This window comes from Penicillium cataractarum, assembly GCF_028827025.1.
Source record: "Penicillium cataractarum strain IBT 29864 chromosome Unknown utg000005l, whole genome shotgun sequence".
NCBI classification, from domain to species: Eukaryota; Fungi; Ascomycota; class Eurotiomycetes; order Eurotiales; family Aspergillaceae; genus Penicillium; species Penicillium cataractarum.
The window spans coordinates 50,249-70,172 of NW_026622741.1; the positions used below are offsets into that span (position 1 = coordinate 50,249).

The following is a 19,924-nucleotide window of genomic DNA, read 5'->3' on the forward strand; positions in this document are numbered from 1 at the left end:
GGCCTCAACATTCAGCCTAGTAAAGATCGTCGGCTATCGCGCAATACTCCTAGTGCCAGGAGAGACTCATTCGGCAATCTTTGAGCCTTGGCTGTTTATCCGAATTTGTCCTCGAAAAAGAGTGTCCACAGGGTCATCCGAATACAGCAATATGCTAGCATTCAGCAGATGACGTATTAGACCAGCAGCAGCTTCATGGATGCTCCGGCTTCTTGAAGCAGTTGGTCAGCATTCGGGATTCCCGAGTCGGTAACTAGTAAAGGATCTGCGGGGCTTAGCAAGCCAATGCCATTTGAATTTCGCCGGTCATGTTGCAAGACACATGATTCATGCACTTTCGAAGGGCGTGTTCTCCTCTCCAAGGCTTTTGTGGGGGATTGTGGGGAGAGAAAGGTTATGGAGGAGAGCCCTGATGAAACCGGAGTGGAATATATCTTGGCGGAGCTTCCTCCATAGTTGGCTGAACCCGTGACTGATAGGGCTGCTTCAATAGTCATGAACTTTTTTTTTTCTTTTCTTTTCTTATGTCAATTGTAGTTCCTCACTACATCCTCAATTGCGTGCATCACTTTAAAATCAGTAGTCCTTGAAGTACTTCCAGTACTTCCTGTACTTTCTCGGCGTGATGGCCGAGTCCTCGTGACGGGGACCTTCGGTCGGCTCTTCTCCGCAGTTTCCTCCTCACAACTTCACCACTTCCTTCGAGCTCCCATCCTCTTCCACCTCTCCTCCTCCTCCTCTCCCTTTCTCTCCAGCCCTTCTTTCTCAAACCAAAATGGGACTCATCAGTCGTGTCCTCAAGGTCACCGCCGCCGGCACCGTCGCCTCGGTCGGTGTCTTCTTCGGAGCCACGCGCAATGACGTCTTCGAGCCCATGGACGTCAACGATCCCATCTTCTCCTCGCCCTTCTTCCAAAAGTTCAACCCCGAGCGCAACCCTACTCTGCATGACCTCTGCGTTCGTCGCATCCCACTCGACAAGCTCAACCCCTCATTGCTGGAGAAGAAGGGCAAGCTGGTCGAGGCATTCTGCGCGGGTGTCTGGGGTGGCATGGGTAAGCTTTTGCGCCTTTCGTTGTGCTCCAGAATAGGCAATATTCTGTCCTGACAAGTTCGCTAACACCTCTTTCCCCACTGTAGGATACATTCCCCAGCGCGCATACCTCGCCAACAAGTACCAAGGCCCCGAGACTGCCAGTCATCTTTGGGAGCGCAAGGACCTCCTTGCAAGCACCTACGAGGTCGGCACCATCATCACCGACCACTTCGAGGTTGTCGAGAAAACCGATGAGAAGATTGTCGTCCGCTGTGGCGCATCCCCCCGCGAGCAAGGCGTCCGCCCCTCCGACGGTCTGTTTGAGATTGGCGCAGTGGTGAATCAGGACAAGGGAGAGGCCGAGTTCACCCTCAAGAGCTGCTTCTACCAGGGTCTAGGCAAGGCCGAGGCGGCTCCTATGGGTCCCGTCATGGTCTGGTTGCACCAACAGTACGCCAAGCTGTGGATGGAGACTGCTATCCTGAAGAACTGCGTTCGGTAGGGAAAACTAGGATTGACTGCACGTCTTGTTCGGGATAATCCGTGTATATACGCTTCTCTTAATGGTCTACGAACAAACGAGCATGCCCCTTGAAGAAGGTGCAACTGGAGGACATAGCGAGTTTTGTCCATACAAAGGTCATTGTGTGCATTCCAACCTAGCAAGGTTATTACGAAATATCTCACGCCTTGCCTTCCACCTGAGATTTCTCCTTCAAGTCTGCAGTATCCCTACCTTCGACAGCCTCCGCATCTGGGTCACTGGTGAGAGTGACTGCAAGGACTGCTGGAATGGCAATGACGAGGGAGCCCATGCATAAACCCCAGTCCATCGCAAACTGCGTCATGGCGGGCTTCTTCAAGGCATTGATGCGCCAGGCCATGGCACCTCCCGTAGCCTGGAACGTTTTATACGCGCCAACCGTGATCGCAGTCTCGGCGGGGGAGTTGGAACGGGCACCCATGAGCCAGTAGCAGAAAGATTGCCAAAAGGCATCGTAGGCACCGTAGAAGATGTAGAGGAAGATCGGACCGACAGAGAGACTTCCTTGAGTATAATCAATGTCCTGCTTGAGGCCCGCGGCCATTCGACGATCCGACCATTTCTGGAATGCATATCCACCACCCCAGATGGCCATGCCCGTCACAAACAGGAAAACCCAGCCAATGCGAGCGCGCATGGGCCGGTTAAAGCCTGGCATGTCCAGGATGAGACCGATGATCAAACCACCCAGCATCTGCGCAATCCAATAGAGGGCACCATTGAGCGAGCGTGTCCGGATATTGAAAGTCATACCATTGACCACGTTCTGCTGGTAGGAGTAGAAGACGTTGGCCGAAAAGAATAACGGGAGCATGCACAGTACGCGCCAGTCGGTCATAGTATGAAGTGCCTGTCGGGCCGTCTTACGCCAGTTCTTCTCAGACTGTGGCGTAGCTTGTAGCTGGGAAACGCGCACGCTTGTGGGAGGGCAGATGAGGACTCCCAACAACCACCCAATGGCCATGATGATGAGTAGAGCGATATAAGTTCCGTCTGAAACAGTGCCGCTCTTTGAGTGATAGTTGAGGCCAAAGCTCGCGAGGGATCCCACCCCACCACCAAGGTTGAAGATGATCCAGAACGCGGCAATGGCTCGTCCTTTTTGCGATTCCTTGACGTAGGTAGTCATGATAGCGCCCTGTGCAACCCATAGGAAGGAGGCGCCTACACCAAGAATTGCGCCAGAAGCAATCACAAAGGCACCGTTCTGGGTAGCTATTTAGAAGAACCTGAGATTAGCTTGTAGTCGAGGATTCCCAAAAGACTACCTTTTATCGTACCATTGAAGCACAGCAAACTGCCCGAGTACAAGGGATAGGTCCATCCACCGAGCAGGAGGCATACTCGAGGACCAACACGGTCAAAGATAGGTCCTACCACGAAAAGCGCAGTAGCTGCCGTCGCGGCGAGGAGCGCAACGGTGGCATTGGCGGCCACTGTCTGGTCGACTTGGCCGGAGCCTCCTAGACCGGTGAGTGCATTGTACATCTACAGAAGAATGTCAGTAGTGGTCAAGTAGGACAGGGATCTCGAATGACCTACGCCAGGGCAACAGAAACAGATGAAGCTGATAAGGATAATCTGAAACCAGCAGTGTGTGTAGATCTGGTAAAAGACCGAGGGCTTGCCATCTTCATTATCCACCACCACTGAGCCAGCGGCATCTCCAGATCTCATGCCGTCCTCCATCGCGTCGAGTAAGTATGAGAAAGGAACCAGCCAGCACCGAGAAACTTCTTCAAGGACTGCTCGTGTCTTTAAGCCCCAGACCCTACAGAGGTGAACGAGCACAAGTCCAGGGCCCCTCCTGAAATACGAAGGCTATTTGTGTTGTATCTGCAACGCTACCTCGGCCAGCTTGCCGATCCCTCCTGAATTCCAACGTTGCGTTGGAAGTATCCCAACAACAGTGGAGCGGGCCAATCAAAACAACACCATCACTTAATCACTTATCAGTTTCTCGCAAATGCCGCTCGACTTTCCATCAACTCGTCGGCATCAAGCGGGGAGGACCGCAAAATCGCTCCACATCGGGCAAGTTTCTGGGGAAAGAAGCTCCACAGGGTCGCGTGTTTGAACTTTGGGGTGGACCAACCGCGGTTGACAGCGCCCAAGGGGCGCTCGAAATACCACCAAGCTGGACCCTCGTTACGACTCTGACTTTTGACGCCCCCACCCGCATGTCGCTGAGCGAGAGCCGAGGGACTCTCGTTTGCGTACAAACCACTGGTCGCCGGCTTTCCGCGGCGTAACGGCAGTGATCCGAGACTCCGAGACGGCTCAGGGACGATGAAGAGGCCAAGTCGGCCAACGATAGTCGGCAACGCTGCGCTTGGGCCCTGGCTAGTGTCGGGGTCTCATCAACAGTCGCTACACAGATAGTCAGCATTTGTGCCACTGGGAAAGATTCATGCGAGGATCTGTGCTTCAAGCTTGCGTTTAAATTATTGGCAGCTCATCTATACACCCACGCATCCATCGAGTGCCGAAAGGATGGATTTGAGCAGTTTGGCCCAACTGCAGACGGAGGGGGTTAACCCCCGTACAATACACATCGACCGCATGTCGACTTTGGAGATGTGCACGGTCATAAACTCTGACGACCACAGAGTAGCAGATAGCGTCAAAGAATGTCTTCCTGACATCACTGGCGCGATTGACGCTCTGGCACCGCGTGTACGTCGAGGTGGGCGCGTTGTCTATGTAGGCGCAGGAACCAGTGGAAGGTGAGTACTTCGCCACCGATGCAAAGGCGAGCGATGACCAACCACAAAGACATCTAGACTGGGTATCCTGGATGCTTCAGAGATCCCACCGACTTTTGCCGCTCCGCACTCCCAGTTCATTGGGATAATTGCTGGTGGCGATGCAGCTATCCGCCAAGCGCAAGAGGGTGCCGAGGATAACGCTCAAGCCGGCGAGGATGACCTGAAACGCCTGAATCTGGACCCGGAGCTTGACAGTGTCATTGGAATCGCCAGTTCAGGGCGGACGCCGTACGTTCTAGGATGTCTTGCCTTTGCCAAACGGCTGGGTTGCGTCACGATTGGTGTGGCTTGTGCATCACCTTCGGCGATGAGCCGCTCCGGCGACGTGGACTTTCTTATTGCTCCGCTTCCTGGCCCAGAGGTTGTTACGGGGAGTACGAGACTCAAGTCTGGTACCGCGACGAAGTTGGTCTTGAATATGCTCAGTACAGGCACGATGATCCGCGTTGGCAAGACCTACGGTAATATGGTATGACGCTCATCCTGAGATATATGGAGACAATTTAGTACTGACCTTGATCTAGATGGTCGATATGGTAGCATCAAATCTCAAGCTAGAACAGCGGTCACGGAACATGCTGCGTCGACTCAGTCCCAAGTGCAACTCAATGTCTGATTCGGAGCTAGATGCACTTCTTGCACAGTCAAAGCGCAGTGTTAAGCTTGCAATGCTTGTTGCCGAGACCGGGCAAATGGTAGAGGTCTGCCAGCAGCATTTGGACTCGGCTGGAGGCGTGTTGGCTGCTGCGTTGGACGAAGCATGCCCGACAACCCGGACTTGGACTTTCAACGAGGGGAATTTTAAGCGGTTCACGTTGTGCATTGATGGTGGCGGTACTAAATGTGCTGCAGCAATTACCGACATCACTGGCAATATGAGCTATGGCTACGCTGGCCCTTGTAATCTGTATGTGTCAAGTCTTCTTCCCCGTGATAGGAGCATGAGTATGAACTGACCACACCTCCAGGACTGACGGTATCGGAAATGTGCCTGGGGTAGTGGCTACCTTGGTTGACGCCACCAAGAATGCACTTAAGGGACATCTACCAAGCGGCACAGAACCTAGTGATGCAGAGTGGAGGCATTATTTGAGATCCTGCTTCCGTTCCGTTTGGATTGGACTCGCAGGATTGGACCGTGCTGGACTGCACGAAAAATTGGCTCCAATGTTGGCAGAGATCTTCGGGCTCGATCATACCACGGCTGACTTCCGGCTAACGAGTGACGTGGACCTACTCCCGGCATCAGTCCCCCTGGACAACAATCCTCGCTCTGTACTCGTCCTCATCGCGGGGACAGGCAGCGTTGCTATGCGGTATGCCTGGACGGAAGATCGAGGATATGTCCGCGTAGCTCGTTCGGGCGGTTGGGGCCATATGCTAGGAGATGAGGGCGGCGGGTATTCCATTGGGCTGGAAGCCATCAAGCATACGCTTCTTGTCCTGGAAGAGCAGACTCTGGGTCTTCGGTCACAAGAGCTGGACGCATTAGAGGAAGCAGTGATCGACAAGCTGGGCTGCACAACCTCGCGGGACGGCCGTATCGACATTTTAAGCCACATTTTGTCCGGATATCACCAGGAAACCGTCAAGACTCGTATTTCCCAACTGGCAGAGACCGTCTTGGAACTTGCATCGCACGACCAGACCGCGGAGGCAATTGTACAGAGTCAAACATCACACTTAGTGACCAAGACGCTGGGGCGTCTGACGGACTCGAGGAGCAGCGGGTATGCAGCAGCTCAAGAGACTGAGTTGGTACTCGCTGGTGGGTTGATGAGAAATCGGGGATATCAACGTACTTTGAGAGAGCAGTTGGACCAGAGAGGACTGAAGTTCTCAGGAGTTCGCGTCGTTGACGACGTTGCTGCGGCTGGAGCGAAGTTCTTGTTGGAGAAAAAAGAGTGAAGTGCAGTGTTTGATCCCTATAATCCAATATTCAATTATCATTGAATTGCTTAAGAATTGCATATATTCACATAGAAAAGGCTCGCGCGTTGGTAAATACAAAAAAACTTGTCCAGAGCGACCGGTCATGAAATTCCTCCTCATGTAGAACTCTTCAGTTCTCTACTGGATCCTGTGACTTCCCAGCCATGGGAATTACCTCAATAACAGATTCCATGCCTGGGCTTTGATTCCAAATTCCAGAAATCTCCAAACCTACACTTTGCAGCAACTCTCTCCACTGACTCTCCGATCGTTCAACACCAGCACTGATGCTCATCATCTGAATGTCCAAGGAAGCCTGCAGCAAGGGAGCATTCGTATCCGGCAAGACAAAATCCACGATAAGAATGCGTGAATAGTCTGTCGCCATGGCTGACATGGTATTACGCAAGATCTGGCGGCAAATATGATCGGGCCAGTCGTGGAAGATCGAACGGAAGTAATATACCCGCGCGCCACAGACGGGCTGGGCATCTAGGAAGCTGTACGCCATCACGCCGATGCCTGCTTCACGACCGGACACGCCGTTCACAACTTTAGGCAGATCCTGCAGTACTAGCTTGCCAGGGAGATGGGGGTATCGCTGACGAAACTTGGTCAGATCGTGACCTTGATTGCCACCGATATCCACCAAGAAGACCGTGTCCTCATAGGGAACTGCATGACCTAGCAGCCTGTCAACCGGGTACACGTCAAACCACATGGGCTTGCCTTGTCTGCGACTGGCCATGTACGAGTTGAACAAGGCCTGCTGATCTTTGTGGCTAGCTAGCCACTCGAATTGGCTCTGACCTACTGCCCAATTCATGGGAGAGCGAGCATACTCCTGTGGGTTGGCATACTCATGAATGCGCAGATACTCGGGTAGTTTGCTCAATGTGGGAACTGTCAGGTCATATCTTTGACGAGTCAGCGCTGTCAATGAAGAAAAGTGGAATCGAACACGCGTGATTCAGCTTACATGCATGGTATACCATCTCGGCCAATTGGTTGCGTCAACGCCACAGTCTTGTCGTTGGCCCGATACACCCCCGAAGCCGGGGTGCTGCATAACCCTAGGGACGCCATGACACGCATCAAGCGAACTAACAAGAAAGGTTAGCTCGGCACAGCAGCGCCACCAGGCACAATCGTCACACACAATGTGCGAAGATTATTGGCCAATGAAAGTTATTTCCTACCGATTAAGTCTTGTTCGGCGCCCGTGTACTCCGCTAGTTGAGTGGCCGATACTCCTCCCTCGAGATGTTGTTTTTCAATCAACAGTGGGAAGATTCCCATGTCAATCACGCAGCGCAAGGCAGCATTTTGCGGAGGCTATATGCATCGTCAGATCAATAGTCCCCCATGAGAAATTCAAGCGGCTTGGTGTTCTACCTGATAAATAAGACGCAGCACGGTCTCCGTCGGTGTTTCGACGGCCAATTTAAGTTGGTCGATCATCTGAAGGAGCTCAAAGTGGGTCTGTGGTGATGGTTTAGCGCCATCTTGCAATGCAAGTTGTCCGAGGCGATTGAGCATCGCATACAGAGGCGTAATCACCGTCATGGCGGCGGCACACGAGAAGGTCTCAAGAGTTGAAATTTGAAATATAGGATCAAGATGTTGAGGTAGGACAAGGGAGGGGAGTCCATCCTGTAAATAGGTACCCAGCACCGTTCCATGCCGTCTGCACTTGCCCATTCGAGTATGCAGGTTAACCGTTCCGCTCAAATGCGGCCATTCGGGGAGTTCGATTTATCAAAAAGAAATCACCGGCACATTTTCAGCTTGCCTGGTCCCATCAAGGAGGGAGATGACTTGGTTGAGAATGTCCGAAAACAAGGCCTGGCTTGCATGAGGCTAGCTATTACGCACCTACCTCTACATTCAAAGTACAAATCATTGTTCAATTTGGAACAATGTTTTCATTCAGTAGATATTGACCACGTCCTGCATTGAGTAGGTGGAGCTGAGTCCTGAGTCCACGAAAGATACGACCTCGGGAAGCGATTGGATTCTGGCCCACTTATTCGACGCATTTACTCACCCCCTGAGTCTTTCCGATCCACACGGAAGCAGCTCGAGAGAAAACACTCCCAGGGAGGGATGTATGCTTCATATATCTCTCTGGCTGTTGAGGGGAGGAATCATCAACATCGACATAATACTTAGGACTCGATATAGTCCGCTGTTTCCCAAACACTGGATCCCCGGCTGATCGACCTCGTGCCATTCGCCCATTGCGAATCATTTTTTAGCGCCGGCAAATATTCATGCACTTCTTACCGACGCCGCCATCTGAGCCTGACACGCGATGGATGCCCGCCATTGCCACGGTCAGCTTGGGGGCGGCCTATTTACATTCGCTCCCGGCAAAGATCGAGGCCGCTGCTCAGAATGGCCAGCAGGGACTAGAACTCTTCCATGAAGATCTCGCACAGTTCGCCAAGTCTCTGCGCTGTCATGCATGTCACGAACCAGTGGATCGCACTGATCGCGAGTATGAGATCGACGCGGCGCACGCCATTCGCAATCTATGTACAAAGAGGGGCCTCAAAGTCTTAGCTCTACAGCCATTCAGACACTACGAAGGCCTATTGGACCCAGATCAACATGCCCAGCGCATCGATGAGCTGAAGCATTGGGTGGAATTATCCAAAATCCTCGGCGACGACCTCTTCATCCTCATTCCTTCTTCCTTCCTCGACCCATCCCAAATCACAGACGACCGAGACCGACTAGTGGCCGATCTAAGGCAAGCCGCGGATGTAGCATTCCCCATCCGTATCGCCTACGAGGCATTAGCTTGGGGCACGTACATCAATACCTGGGAGGACAGCTGGGACATCGTTCAACAGGCAAACCGGCCGAATCTGGGCATCTGCTTGGACACGTTCAACATCGCAGCACGGCTGTGGGCCGATCCGACCAGCGCAACTGGACGTCTCCCATCCCACGCAGACATAGATCTAAAGGCGTCGATACAACGACTCGTGCAGGAGGTCGATCCTAACAGGGTCATGATTGTACAGCTAGCTGATGGCGAGCGGGTCGACCTACGAACACCGTTCCTTCAAACCCCAGGTATACCCAAGTTACTGTCATGGTCACGGAATGCTCGTCTGTTTCCGTGCGAAGAGGAACGGGGTGGATATTTGCCTATCTGTGAGGTAGCAGATGCTTGTCTCAATGGGCTGGGCTATACCGGATGGGTCAGTATGGAAGTATTCTCCCGAACTACTGGTGAGTCCAGGCCATCAGTGCCAAATGAGCATGCCGCGCGAGCCGCACGATCATGGCAGCGGGTCTTGCAACAGTTGGATACCAAGGGAAAGAAAAATTGATAGATTATTAGCGTTTATCTAATTCGAAGTACATACGCCCGATTCGGTCTTGATAGAGCATGTAGACTGGTCTCCGTAATTCTAGAAATGGCAATGATGCGAAATGATATCGAAATTTGCTATCTCGCTAGGGCTATACTAGATGTACTTGCCTGGTCCCTGTATACCAATCCAGAATTCGAGCCCCCTTCTTGAATTTTGTTTCTCTAATGAAGATATCTCACATACGGCTATCCCTGTCCCAGACACTGTGAAGAATAAAATCAACGTTAAGATTGATGATGAAGCATATGCATGTCTCGCCGGTTGCGTGTTCCGACACAATCCATGTCTTGGACCTAAAGAATGTCTAGACACATCTATTGCCTCATAAACTTTCTAGAAGGCCGTTTCCACAATGCACACTCTAAATCATATTCTCATCCAGTCCGTTCCACCGCAGTGCCTTTTCCCCGAAGCGCATCGGGTCGATTTTGTATGCTTCCGCGGTGCAGGGATACGTTAAAGGCCCGGGGACGATAGCTCTCGTTCCACCACAGACAAAGAAACAAGATTGTAATTCTTAATCATCGGTATGCTAGAATCCGATCGGACGGTTGGCATTCCTCCCGGCAAACGGAAGGGGCGATCCGTGAAGAAACAACTCCACAGTGGAATTCTATCAATCCGTTTCCAGCGACCGTTAGCCTGAGATAGACCAGATGTGATCGTTGCAATTCTTTGGAACTGTTCCCGAAGTTCCCCCCTTGTCCCGAGTTCCGGGAGAAAGGACTTAGGTTGTGGAATGGTGTGGATCTGGTCTGGATAGTACTTTTGTTATAGCCCTTGATTGTCAGAATGTAGGCCGAGTTGGATATCACAGGTCATTAATTTTGATCTGAAATTTTGAGATGCCTTTTCTCTTGAATTGGCCCTTTACAATGTGTTATTTTGAGAATCAAGGGTCCATAGATGGGCCATCATCGCACTGTGAGCTTCCATCGAGTAGGCAGCCGAGGATAAAGTACAGAGACACGTCGGAAGGCCTTTCCTCGGACCCCATTGTTCTAGACTAGGAAAGCGAGTTCTCGATGGTCTCGATATTTAGTTTATTCGCTTGATCTCTTCAGAATGTCTCAGAATGTACCAGAGGCCAAGTCAGACAATGCCACAGTCGTTTGGACGAGACCAACGCATTCACGTCCCGTCTTCCTTCTATTTGGTGCAAGTCCCCAGTTGTTGCTTTCGGTAACCCCGCCAGCCACCTCCCACGGCATCTCGATCATTGCCAAATCTATCAATCCATATCATGAGCTAGTTCAGTCCGTGCGACTGGAAGATCAATATATCATATTACCATTGGGTCGGGTATCCCGCCCAACAGCCACAATTCTCCGTCTGAGAGACTACTCGGGGCTGAAAGGAAAAGAAGGCTGAGCTGACTCGCCACAACAAGAGGATTTCAATAACACCCAGGGCGAGTGTTCAGGCACCACTGCAGTGTAACTATTACAGCTGGATGCGATGGAAATCTACATTTCAAAATTTAAATCACACCCCACTCTGCATAGCACGGAACGAACGCCTCGTCGTCGTAGGCGAAGCCGAAGAGTTAAATCTCCGACTTTTGGTCACTACCCGATAATCCGAGATATCACACCTAGAAATGAATTCTATTGGACAAGGTAGAAATATCACTGCATTTATAGCAATAATATGGAATCAATTCACCACATCGGGCGACGAATAGCGGACGCCCTTATACTTGTGGCTTGTTTGTAGTATCCGTCATGTACGAGTCAATATTCATATCTCGTACAGATCACACTAGCGGTCTAGCTTGTCACTTGCCACTAGACGACGACCCGTCAATTTATCGCATCGTGCCGAAGGAATGACCATTCAGCTTTCTGGCTATGTCGTGCTAGCATCGCAAACAACCCCTAAAGCGGAAACCCAGTGCCTCTCCGAGTATCCCGAATGCAGTCGGCAATCAATGCAAGACAAGATCCGACTCAAATGACCATACATTATATGTTAATTCATAAATAATCCCAAGTCACCATCCAAGCACTGTACTTGAGACTTCGTCTTTCTCATTGTCTTTCTAGAAAGTCCGTCTATCACACATTATGGGTATCCAAAGAGGAAACCAAGCAGCGCAAGCGGGCTCGTCAGCCACGACCGATCCTCTTATTGAGAAGTTTGGACAACTTCACGTCTTGGATGATTTGATTCGACTTCGTGCCGCAGATTATGTTCAACATCCTATTCTTGCATACCCCAGCTCCGAGAAGGATGCAGCATCACACAAATACTATACTGGTCGGGACTTGGATGAAATGATCGACCAAGTGGTTACTGTGCTCGTGGACTCTGGCTTTCCAGTGGTGAGACCATACACTCGTTAAATTTATATTGAACGACGTATCAGAACTAACAATATACAGCCAAAAAGAGATGGAAGCATTGTGGCCCTACTCACGTTATCCGATTTAAATATGGTGACCGTCTTTTTCGCCCTGGGCCGACTGGGCTATACAGTGATGATGCTATCGCCGCGACTATCCAGTGAAGCATGTGTGTCGCTACTCGACAAGGTGAACTGTGACACGATCATGTACGGCAATACTGGGGGTATCCGAACCACAATGGGCGAGGTTCTGCAGCGAAAGCTTATCAGCTGTCGCCCAATACCAAGTGCATCGAGCAAATGCGCAACAGAAACTACACTCCTGGTTCTGCACCGACATCGCAACTCCGAGGCTCAACGAAACAAAATAGCCTTGATTCTTCACTCATCTGGATCCACCGGTACCGCAAAACCTCTATTTCTCACCCACAAGGCGCTGATGACGCATCCTCTTCGAGGCCCTGGGTTGACATCATTCAATCCTCTACCGTGGTATCATCTTCACGGTCTTTCTACCTCATTGCAGGCAATGTGGATGAGGAAAACTGCCTATATGTGGAACGCAGCACTTCCGCTGACGGCAAAATCTGTCCTGTCCGTACTAGAGGCCACTCGACCCGAATCCGTGGCTGCAGTACCTTACATGCTTCAACTTTTGGTGGATAGCCCGAGAGGCATTGCCGCACTTCGGGCATGTAGACTGGTAACATACGGAGGTGCACCTTGTCCAGATGAGCTTGGCGACCGTCTGGTCAGCGAAGGCGTTCCTTTCAGTGGTTCATTTGGCTTGTAAGTCACACCAATACTTTCCTCGAAACAAGCCAATCTAATTATGTTCTAGGACGGAGGCTGGTTTAGTCGCAGAGTCGATCTCCCGTCCCAAGGGTGATCCTTATTGGAACTATTTGCGGTTCTTCGAGAATATCAGATCATATATCTGGATGAAGCCTATTGGTGGCTCTCTCTACGAGTGTGTTTACTTGAAAGGGCATCCTGCCTTGACAACTTCCAACTCAGACGAGCCCCCAGGCTCATTTCACTCCAAAGACGTTTTCACACCACACCCCACCATTCCAGATAGATGGAAGTATGTTTCCAGATTGGATGACCGCATTACTCTTGTCAATGGGGAGAAAGTGCTTCCTCTCCCAATTGAAGGCTTCGTGAAGCAAGATCCTCTAATCCACGAGGCAGTGGTTGTGGGACTGGGCAGGACTGCACCTGGAATGCTGATTTTCCAAACTCAAGAAGTCGAAGATGCAGGAATCGAGAATGAGGAATATTTGGAAGCGATCTGGCCGACAATCCAGGCAGCTAACTTGCGTGCAGAGCGTTTCTCCCAGATCTCACACGACATGATTGCCATTCTTCCTTACACAGCCAAATTCCCTCGCACGGACAAAGGGTCCATGATTCGGGCTCAGGTTTATCTACAATATGCTGATTTGATTGATGATCTATATTCAAGATCAGAAGAGACCAGAGGAGTTCTCCAGCTTGGACTATCTGATACTCAATCTCTTCTGTTGCGACTGTGTCAGGAAGAATTGTGTATCTCACTTCCTTCTATTAACACTGATTTCTTTGTTGGGGGTATCGACAGTCTGAAGGCCATTCAACTACGTCGATTGATACTGCAGCACTTGAAGCTCGACAAAGATGCACTGAGCCGGAATGTCGTATACGAGACGGGCAATGTTGCAACTCTGGCAGAACACATCTTTTCCTTGCAGCGTGGACAGAGCGACACAGCAACCGAAAGTGATCACGCTTTTATGACGGGTTTGATCCAAAAGTACTCTTCATTCAAGAAGCATATCCCACGGCCAGCAATCGCCCCAAATAGCAAGGGAGTGGTAATTAGAACCATCGCAGTCTACATCCAGCCCTTTATCGCACAGTACTGACCCCAGAGTAGATTCTCACTGGCGCCACGGGGTCCATTGGTGCCCACGTCCTATATGAATTACTCCAAGATGACTCCATCTCAAGTATATATTGTCTCACCCGCCAAAGTCCACCATTGGAGTCAGTCTTGCGCAGCCTGGTCAACCGCAACCTCTTCATCACACCTATACAAGCCTCCAAAATCATCGCGCTAGTCAGCACCATCGACAGACCCAACTTCGGCCTCGACGACAACACCATCCAATGCATGCAAGACACAGTAACCCAGATAATCCACGCCGCATGGCCCGTGAACTTCAACCTCCCACTTACCCAATTCACCCCACACATCGCAGGAGTCCACAACCTCCTCGACTTCTCCCTCTCAGTGCACCGCCCCGAACCAGCCGTCATGCTATTCTGCTCCTCCGTCTCCACCGCACTAGCTTCACACTCCACCACAATCTCCGAAGAACCAATGACCCTATCCGACGCATACATGGGTTACGGACGGTCGAAGCTCGTCGGCGAGCACATCCTTAGCGTTGCACGACGCACCGGCGCGCGGTGCTATTCCCTTCGCATCGGACAAGTCTCGGGACACTCCAAAAGGGGACTGTGGAACGATAGCGAGGCACTACCGTTACTCATACGGTCTGCATTGCCGCTCAAAGCGCTACCCGATCTGGACTTGATGTGCTCCTGGTTACCGGTGGATACCCTTGCTGCAACGATAGTCGAGATTGGCCGGGCATGCTTGTCATCTTCTCCATCCCCTATCGCCGCTGATCAGGGACAAGCCCAAGGGGAGAGTGACACGGACAGTAATACCAGTGTCGATACGAGGTTGTTAGAGGACTCAATCTACAACGTGTGCAACTCGAGAGAGTTTTCATGGTCGGCATTGCTGGAGTCGCTACGACAGAGCGGCTTCCAATTTGAGACGGTGCCTTTTGACAAATGGATAGAAATGATGCGGGAGAGCGAGGCACGGGGGAAAGAGCATGTTAATCCGGCGGTGAAGTTGATTGGGCATTATGAAGCGATGTATGGAAAAGGGTCATTGCTAAGCTCTAAGAAGTTCCATACCGATCGGGCTGAGAGAGACAGCGAGACCCTGCGCAATGGGCGGTTGAAAATTGTCGAGGATGGAATTCTGAGTTGCTATGCTCGTGATTGGTTGACTCGATGGATGACTTCTTGAAATTGTACAGACTAGTAAATAATGTTTCGTTTTCAACTGTTCATGCTCATAGAATATTTTGCAATGGCACTCGATTTCTGTACTGAGACGTGATGACTTGAGACAAAAGTTCATTTCATGTATTCATAGAATTCTTGACTATCATTTGATATTCTAAAATAATCCAAAGGCTGCGCGGCATCTACGGACGGTAATAAGGGCCTATTATACATGGCAACGAAAGCAAGCAGATGATATCCTCCAAAATTGACCCGAATATGAAAGACGAAAGTACCAAACTATCAAACAGAACGCAAATTTTTAAGCCATCAGGGCGACAAGGAATGCTGCAATAATTGTCGAGAACTTCACAGAAGCCTTCTCGGCAGCACCAGTAAAGACAGGGCTGACAGCACTGCTGGTGCTTCCCTGGAAAGTGCTGCCCGAGGCCGCAGAGGCGGCAGTAGCAATAGCATTGGCGGAGCTGGTTTGATACGGCTTGGAAGTAATCCGAGCGCTAGCTGATGCAGCGGTCATTCCAGGGGCCATGATGATGGTTGGGAGTGGGCCATCCGTTGAGGCCACGCTTGCGGGCGCGCTGCTTGATGCAGCATCGGCATCGGTCAGTTGGCTGGATGTCTGGCTGCTCACGGCCTGCGAGACGGAAGCGGCAACGGGAGTTGAAGCGGCAGAGGCCTCGACTGCAGGTTGAGTTTGAACCTCCTGGACAGAGTTTGTAGCAGACGAAGGTTCTGAATTGGCGGACGCGGCAGTGGCGGGGACATTTGCAACATTGGAGTTATCAGAAGACGAGGCAGCGAGAGCCTTACTCTCTACAGCTGCAGCAGAAGAAGAAGCGGAGGCCTCAGCGACTGGGCAAAGTGTTGTGGTGGAAGTGACAAACTCGGTGACATATCGCGTGGTGGCGCTCTTCGTGGTCTGCTCACCGGCAGAGGAGACATCACTACCCAGCTCGCCAACAGTGCCGGCAGTGACGGCAGCAGCCCTAGATTCAGTGGAGGTAGAAGCAGCAGAGGCAGCGGTCTCCACCACGGCGGCGGAGGTCTGGGCAGTGGTTTCAGGGGCAGCCTGAGTAGCAGAGGCTTCGGTCACGGCCTGGGCAGCGGTGCCATGAGTGGAGCTCGTAGAGTGCGAGGTAGAGGCAACCGTCTTGGCAGCGACTCCAGTCTGGTAAATCTTGACAGATTTGATCTCCCAGTAGGTCTGCTCGAATGCGGCGGGGTTCTTGGCGACGTAGCTGATGCAGCTCTGCGAGGAATCCGAGCCGGACATAGGGCATCCGGACTGGCCGTAAACACCACCGGCCCAGTCACCACAGAAAGTAATGTCAAACACGAACGATTGAGCCTTGAAGCTGGTGGCAACATCACAGCCATCCTCCACGAGGGCCATGGGAGTGCCGAACTGGGAAACGTCGGGGGCACCCTTGGTGATGGAAGTAGGGATGGAAGCGCGGGGGAAGAACCAGATCTTGACGAATTGCTCGGTCCACTGCATAGCGTAGACACCGCCGCCCTGCTTGTTGAATGAAGTACCGTAGCTACCCTGTTGGCCCTCGATCACGCAGCCAACGGTGCCCAGATCCTCACCACAGCCAGTAGCATTGACAGAGCCAGTCATACCCGTGTCGGTGATACTGCAAGTACCGGCGGTGTGCATAACGATTTCGTTGTGATCCTGCAGGTTGACGCCCTCGATGATATCAATCTCGCCATCCGATGGCCAGTTCTTACCCACAGACCAAAAGGCAGGCCAGCTACCACAGATGCTTCCCGGCATGTGGGAAATATCAGCAATCACCAGGGAGTGGTCATAGTACTTCTTACTGCCGATGCGAACAGAGTCACGGCCCTGGTCAGTTGTTGAAAGTGTTGTGTTGTGGTCGACGCCAATATAAAAACTGCCGTCGTCATTAACCTTCACGAGGCCTGCGCTCTCTGCGCTAGTCTTGTCGAGATATGTGACGAATCCATTGGTAGGATCGGAGCCAACGTGGAAGTTGAAGTAGTCCAAGAAACTCTCGCCGTGCCAGTTCTCAACCAGTGAGTAACTCTCGGAAGCCGCCGCGACTGGCGAGGCGAGCAAAGCAAGGAACAGCGAACCAGCGCTGAGGGAAAGCGAGGAGGAAAGCATATTTTCCGTCGAGTGTAGAAAAGAGATGTAACGTTCAAAAAAGTGTAACTGCCCAAGCGAGGTGCTTGTTCGATAAACACACTATCGAGCGGCACAGCAGCAGGATGAGCAGAAAGAGTGGAAGGGAGCGAGGAAAGGGATATGGAAATAGAAAAGTAACGAAGGATCTAATCAAGAAAAAAAAATGATGAAAGAAAGGCAGACAATCCCAGATTGTCAACGAAAAGAATGAAGAAAGGAATGTGCGATGAGCGCGTGGAGGTGGAGGAAGAGGAGGGAAGCGCGAAGCAGCACCATCCCCAGGTATTTAGAGTCCCCGAGTGTTTGGAATTTCTTCCATATTCTTCCTCTTCGCTTGTCTGCCTCCTGGCAGGCAGACAATTCTCCACTTGCAAGCTTCTTTTTTCAGGCACTTGCCCTTTGTTTCAGCCAGTCATCGGCCAGAGCGAGTCTGGATGCCACCGGCCCCTGGCCGATACCACTTGTATGTGACGGGGGAGTTCATTGTCCAGACTCGCCACGGATGGTCCAACGGGCGTCGAGAAGCGGTCTCGCCCAGGGGGAAGATGAATCCACCGAGGTGCGCGATCTGCCATTCTTCACTGTGGGTGGATCCCAGCGATCACCAAGATATCAAGAGGCCGCGCGGTGACTGGCTCCAGGAATGGCGGCTAAGTGGTGGGCTGGGGGTCAACATGAAACGCGACTTGCTCGGCACGGAGGCACTTCAAACGGCCGGCGAAACAGAAGTCCCCTCCTTAGTCCAGCCATGAGCGTTGAAAGGGGAAGTGGTGTCCGAAGGCGATGGCGGTCGCGCTTTTGCGAAGATGTCTCTGAATCATTTTGTCAGTGGGAATAATGTGTTGTGTGAACAGTATGACCTCATCTCACATTCCTCATTCTTGCGGTCGTGTTTATGGTTGCGTAGTGCGACCGAGCCGTTGATCCGGAGATGGCGATCAACCGAGCGACGAGTCATGTTGGATGAATATTTAGGCCCGACTCTCCTCAGACCAAGCAACGGAGGCTAAAAAGGACCGGGTTGAAGAAGTTGATGGTGATTGGAGGGAGAAAGAGATGAAGCCGAATCAGCCGAGGGGAAACTCCCGTGGAGCAGCCTTGGCGTGGAATACCTACAGCATAAGATAAACAACAAAGAAGCTTTGTACAGACTCGAGTTACAAGGTAGCTATGCCTGTGTACTTGGTTCAAAAATAGCTCCAAATATTGTCTTTGAGTAATCTGTTTCTGATTATGCAGCCACATCGAAACTATGAGGTTCCATACAGAATCACTCATGTTCAAGCCCTCTGTCATAGCTACTACCTATTCTGATCAATTTAGGGGATTATACTGCAGTAATTTAACTTTCACGCTCAGTCAAACGCAGAGTATATACATATTATCCAGGTTGGTAGCTTCTCATGTACCATCGATCAACTGTAATGCAGAACCCCCAGAGACACCATCCCCAATATCACTTGGTAAATCATCCTCATTCCGGCCTTCATCCTCGCACCTCTCCGACGTAAAAGGTTTATGTCGCAACCTATCTGCTCCATTCAAAATATTCGAAGGGTCTATGGCTGCCTTCTCATCCTGGCCTGCAAAAGGACACAATCAGCTTACTCCGGAGAACACATACAATATTAAACATCCCCTACGGGACATACCAAGTTGGACCCCAGTATCAGCATAATGCGATACCATAGGATCCTCAAGATCAAGCCCATCCCCTAATACCGGAACCTCGGAGCCCTTCCGATCCCTCTTCCCATCCTTTGTAAACGTCAAATCAATCACACTCTTAGGAAGGGGCGACTCGCTCTCGCGGTCATAGATAATTTCCACCTCCGTCACGGCAGGTGTCTTCATGACGATGATACTTGAGCGGCTCAAATCTCCGATAGACTCGGAAATATCGCAAGACTTGCGAGGCCTGGAAGAATAGAGCTGATGTGATGCGATGATGAGCTGCCGGAAACTAGTCGCGCGGGATGGTGCGCCGGCGTGGGAGTATTTATACTCGAAGGCCGAAGTACTTGGATATGGCCACTGGAGGCGAGGCTGACATCAATTATGGCCGCACAGTCTGACTGATTGGTGCTTCTACGTTATGAAGCTGGCGGTTAGCCATTCAGGGCATTTCGATATCTACGGTCCCCTTTCCCATGTGGCGACGTATATCCACTTTCGAGTTCTATAAAATCCCCAAACAAGCTGGTAGAAATTCTCAAGATGAGCATCAACACATTCGAAATTCGATCCACTCGAGCGCACCTTAGTTCAATGTGTACCGAGATTTTACCATTCCCTATGCCGTACTTGTCTGTCGAATAATTTTAGGATTATCAGTCTCTCATGGGCATAGCTTGCCACTGAGGGCTTAATTTACATCATTTTACGGCAGCACTATGTACTCTCAATCCAAAAGTCGGAGCGCCACTCCGTACAATAGTAAAAGGCAACGTTCGAGAACAGTGTCACATTCAGGGGCGAGGTTATTGTTGTGGGCCTGTAACTTGAACCTTATTAAGCCATGAACCATACCTTTCTATCTTCTGATTCCGAGGTGGTATACCTTAGTGGATGGTGGATAGCCAGTTAAGGTTACCGAAAGTCTTAAAGAAAAATCGATTGATCGATGTGACCGACAAAGAGGTTGATATCGTCAACGTGTATAT

General features: G+C 51.2%; 8 protein-coding genes across 8 annotated transcripts; 4 read left to right on the plus strand and 4 right to left on the minus strand.

The window, feature by feature from the left end:
* Window positions 1-775: 775 nt before the first annotated feature.
* N7496_005781 (uncharacterized protein) lies at window positions 776-1,538 on the plus strand (the record flags this gene model as incomplete). The annotated part of the gene is made up of 2 exons (XM_056698710.1): window positions 776-1,055; window positions 1,141-1,538. 2 exons carry the CDS (start codon window positions 776-778, stop codon window positions 1,536-1,538), a joined length of 678 nt encoding a protein of 225 aa, XP_056554123.1.
* A 181-nt stretch (window positions 1,539-1,719) lies between these two features.
* N7496_005782 (putative MFS transporter) lies at window positions 1,720-3,269 on the minus strand (the record flags this gene model as incomplete). Its single annotated transcript, XM_056698711.1, has 3 exons — window positions 1,720-2,795; window positions 2,861-3,068; window positions 3,123-3,269. 3 exons carry the CDS (start codon window positions 3,267-3,269, stop codon window positions 1,720-1,722), a joined length of 1,431 nt encoding a protein of 476 aa, XP_056554124.1.
* An 804-nt stretch (window positions 3,270-4,073) lies between these two features.
* N7496_005783 (putative glucokinase regulator family protein) lies at window positions 4,074-6,256 on the plus strand (the record flags this gene model as incomplete). The annotated part of the gene is made up of 4 exons (XM_056698712.1): window positions 4,074-4,306; window positions 4,364-4,817; window positions 4,873-5,255; window positions 5,317-6,256. 4 exons carry the CDS (start codon window positions 4,074-4,076, stop codon window positions 6,254-6,256), a joined length of 2,010 nt encoding a protein of 669 aa, XP_056554125.1.
* Window positions 6,257-6,410: 154 nt separating this feature from the next.
* On the minus strand, window positions 6,411-7,846 carry N7496_005784 (uncharacterized protein; the record flags this gene model as incomplete). The annotated part of the gene is made up of 4 exons (XM_056698713.1): window positions 6,411-7,197; window positions 7,260-7,383; window positions 7,480-7,615; window positions 7,676-7,846. 4 exons carry the CDS (start codon window positions 7,844-7,846, stop codon window positions 6,411-6,413), a joined length of 1,218 nt encoding a protein of 405 aa, XP_056554126.1.
* Window positions 7,847-8,553: 707 nt separating this feature from the next.
* N7496_005785 (sugar phosphate isomerase/epimerase family protein) lies at window positions 8,554-9,624 on the plus strand (the record flags this gene model as incomplete). Its single annotated transcript, XM_056698714.1, has 1 exon — window positions 8,554-9,624. The coding sequence occupies one exon, from the start codon at window positions 8,554-8,556 to the stop codon at window positions 9,622-9,624; it is 1,071 nt and encodes a 356-aa protein (XP_056554127.1).
* A 2,111-nt stretch (window positions 9,625-11,735) lies between these two features.
* Window positions 11,736-15,107, plus strand: N7496_005786 (uncharacterized protein; the record flags this gene model as incomplete). The annotated part of the gene is made up of 4 exons (XM_056698715.1): window positions 11,736-11,993; window positions 12,054-12,805; window positions 12,858-13,872; window positions 13,935-15,107. 4 exons carry the CDS (start codon window positions 11,736-11,738, stop codon window positions 15,105-15,107), a joined length of 3,198 nt encoding a protein of 1,065 aa, XP_056554128.1.
* A 300-nt stretch (window positions 15,108-15,407) lies between these two features.
* Window positions 15,408-17,240, minus strand: eng2 (putative GPI anchored endo-1,3(4)-beta-glucanase; the record flags this gene model as incomplete). The annotated part of the gene is made up of 1 exon (XM_056698716.1): window positions 15,408-17,240. The coding sequence occupies one exon, from the start codon at window positions 17,238-17,240 to the stop codon at window positions 15,408-15,410; it is 1,833 nt and encodes a 610-aa protein (XP_056554129.1).
* A 1,422-nt stretch (window positions 17,241-18,662) lies between these two features.
* On the minus strand, window positions 18,663-19,115 carry N7496_005788 (uncharacterized protein; the record flags this gene model as incomplete). The annotated part of the gene is made up of 2 exons (XM_056698717.1): window positions 18,663-18,844; window positions 18,914-19,115. The coding sequence occupies 2 exons, from the start codon at window positions 19,113-19,115 to the stop codon at window positions 18,663-18,665; spliced, it is 384 nt and encodes a 127-aa protein (XP_056554130.1).
* Window positions 19,116-19,924: the final 809 nt, after the last annotated feature.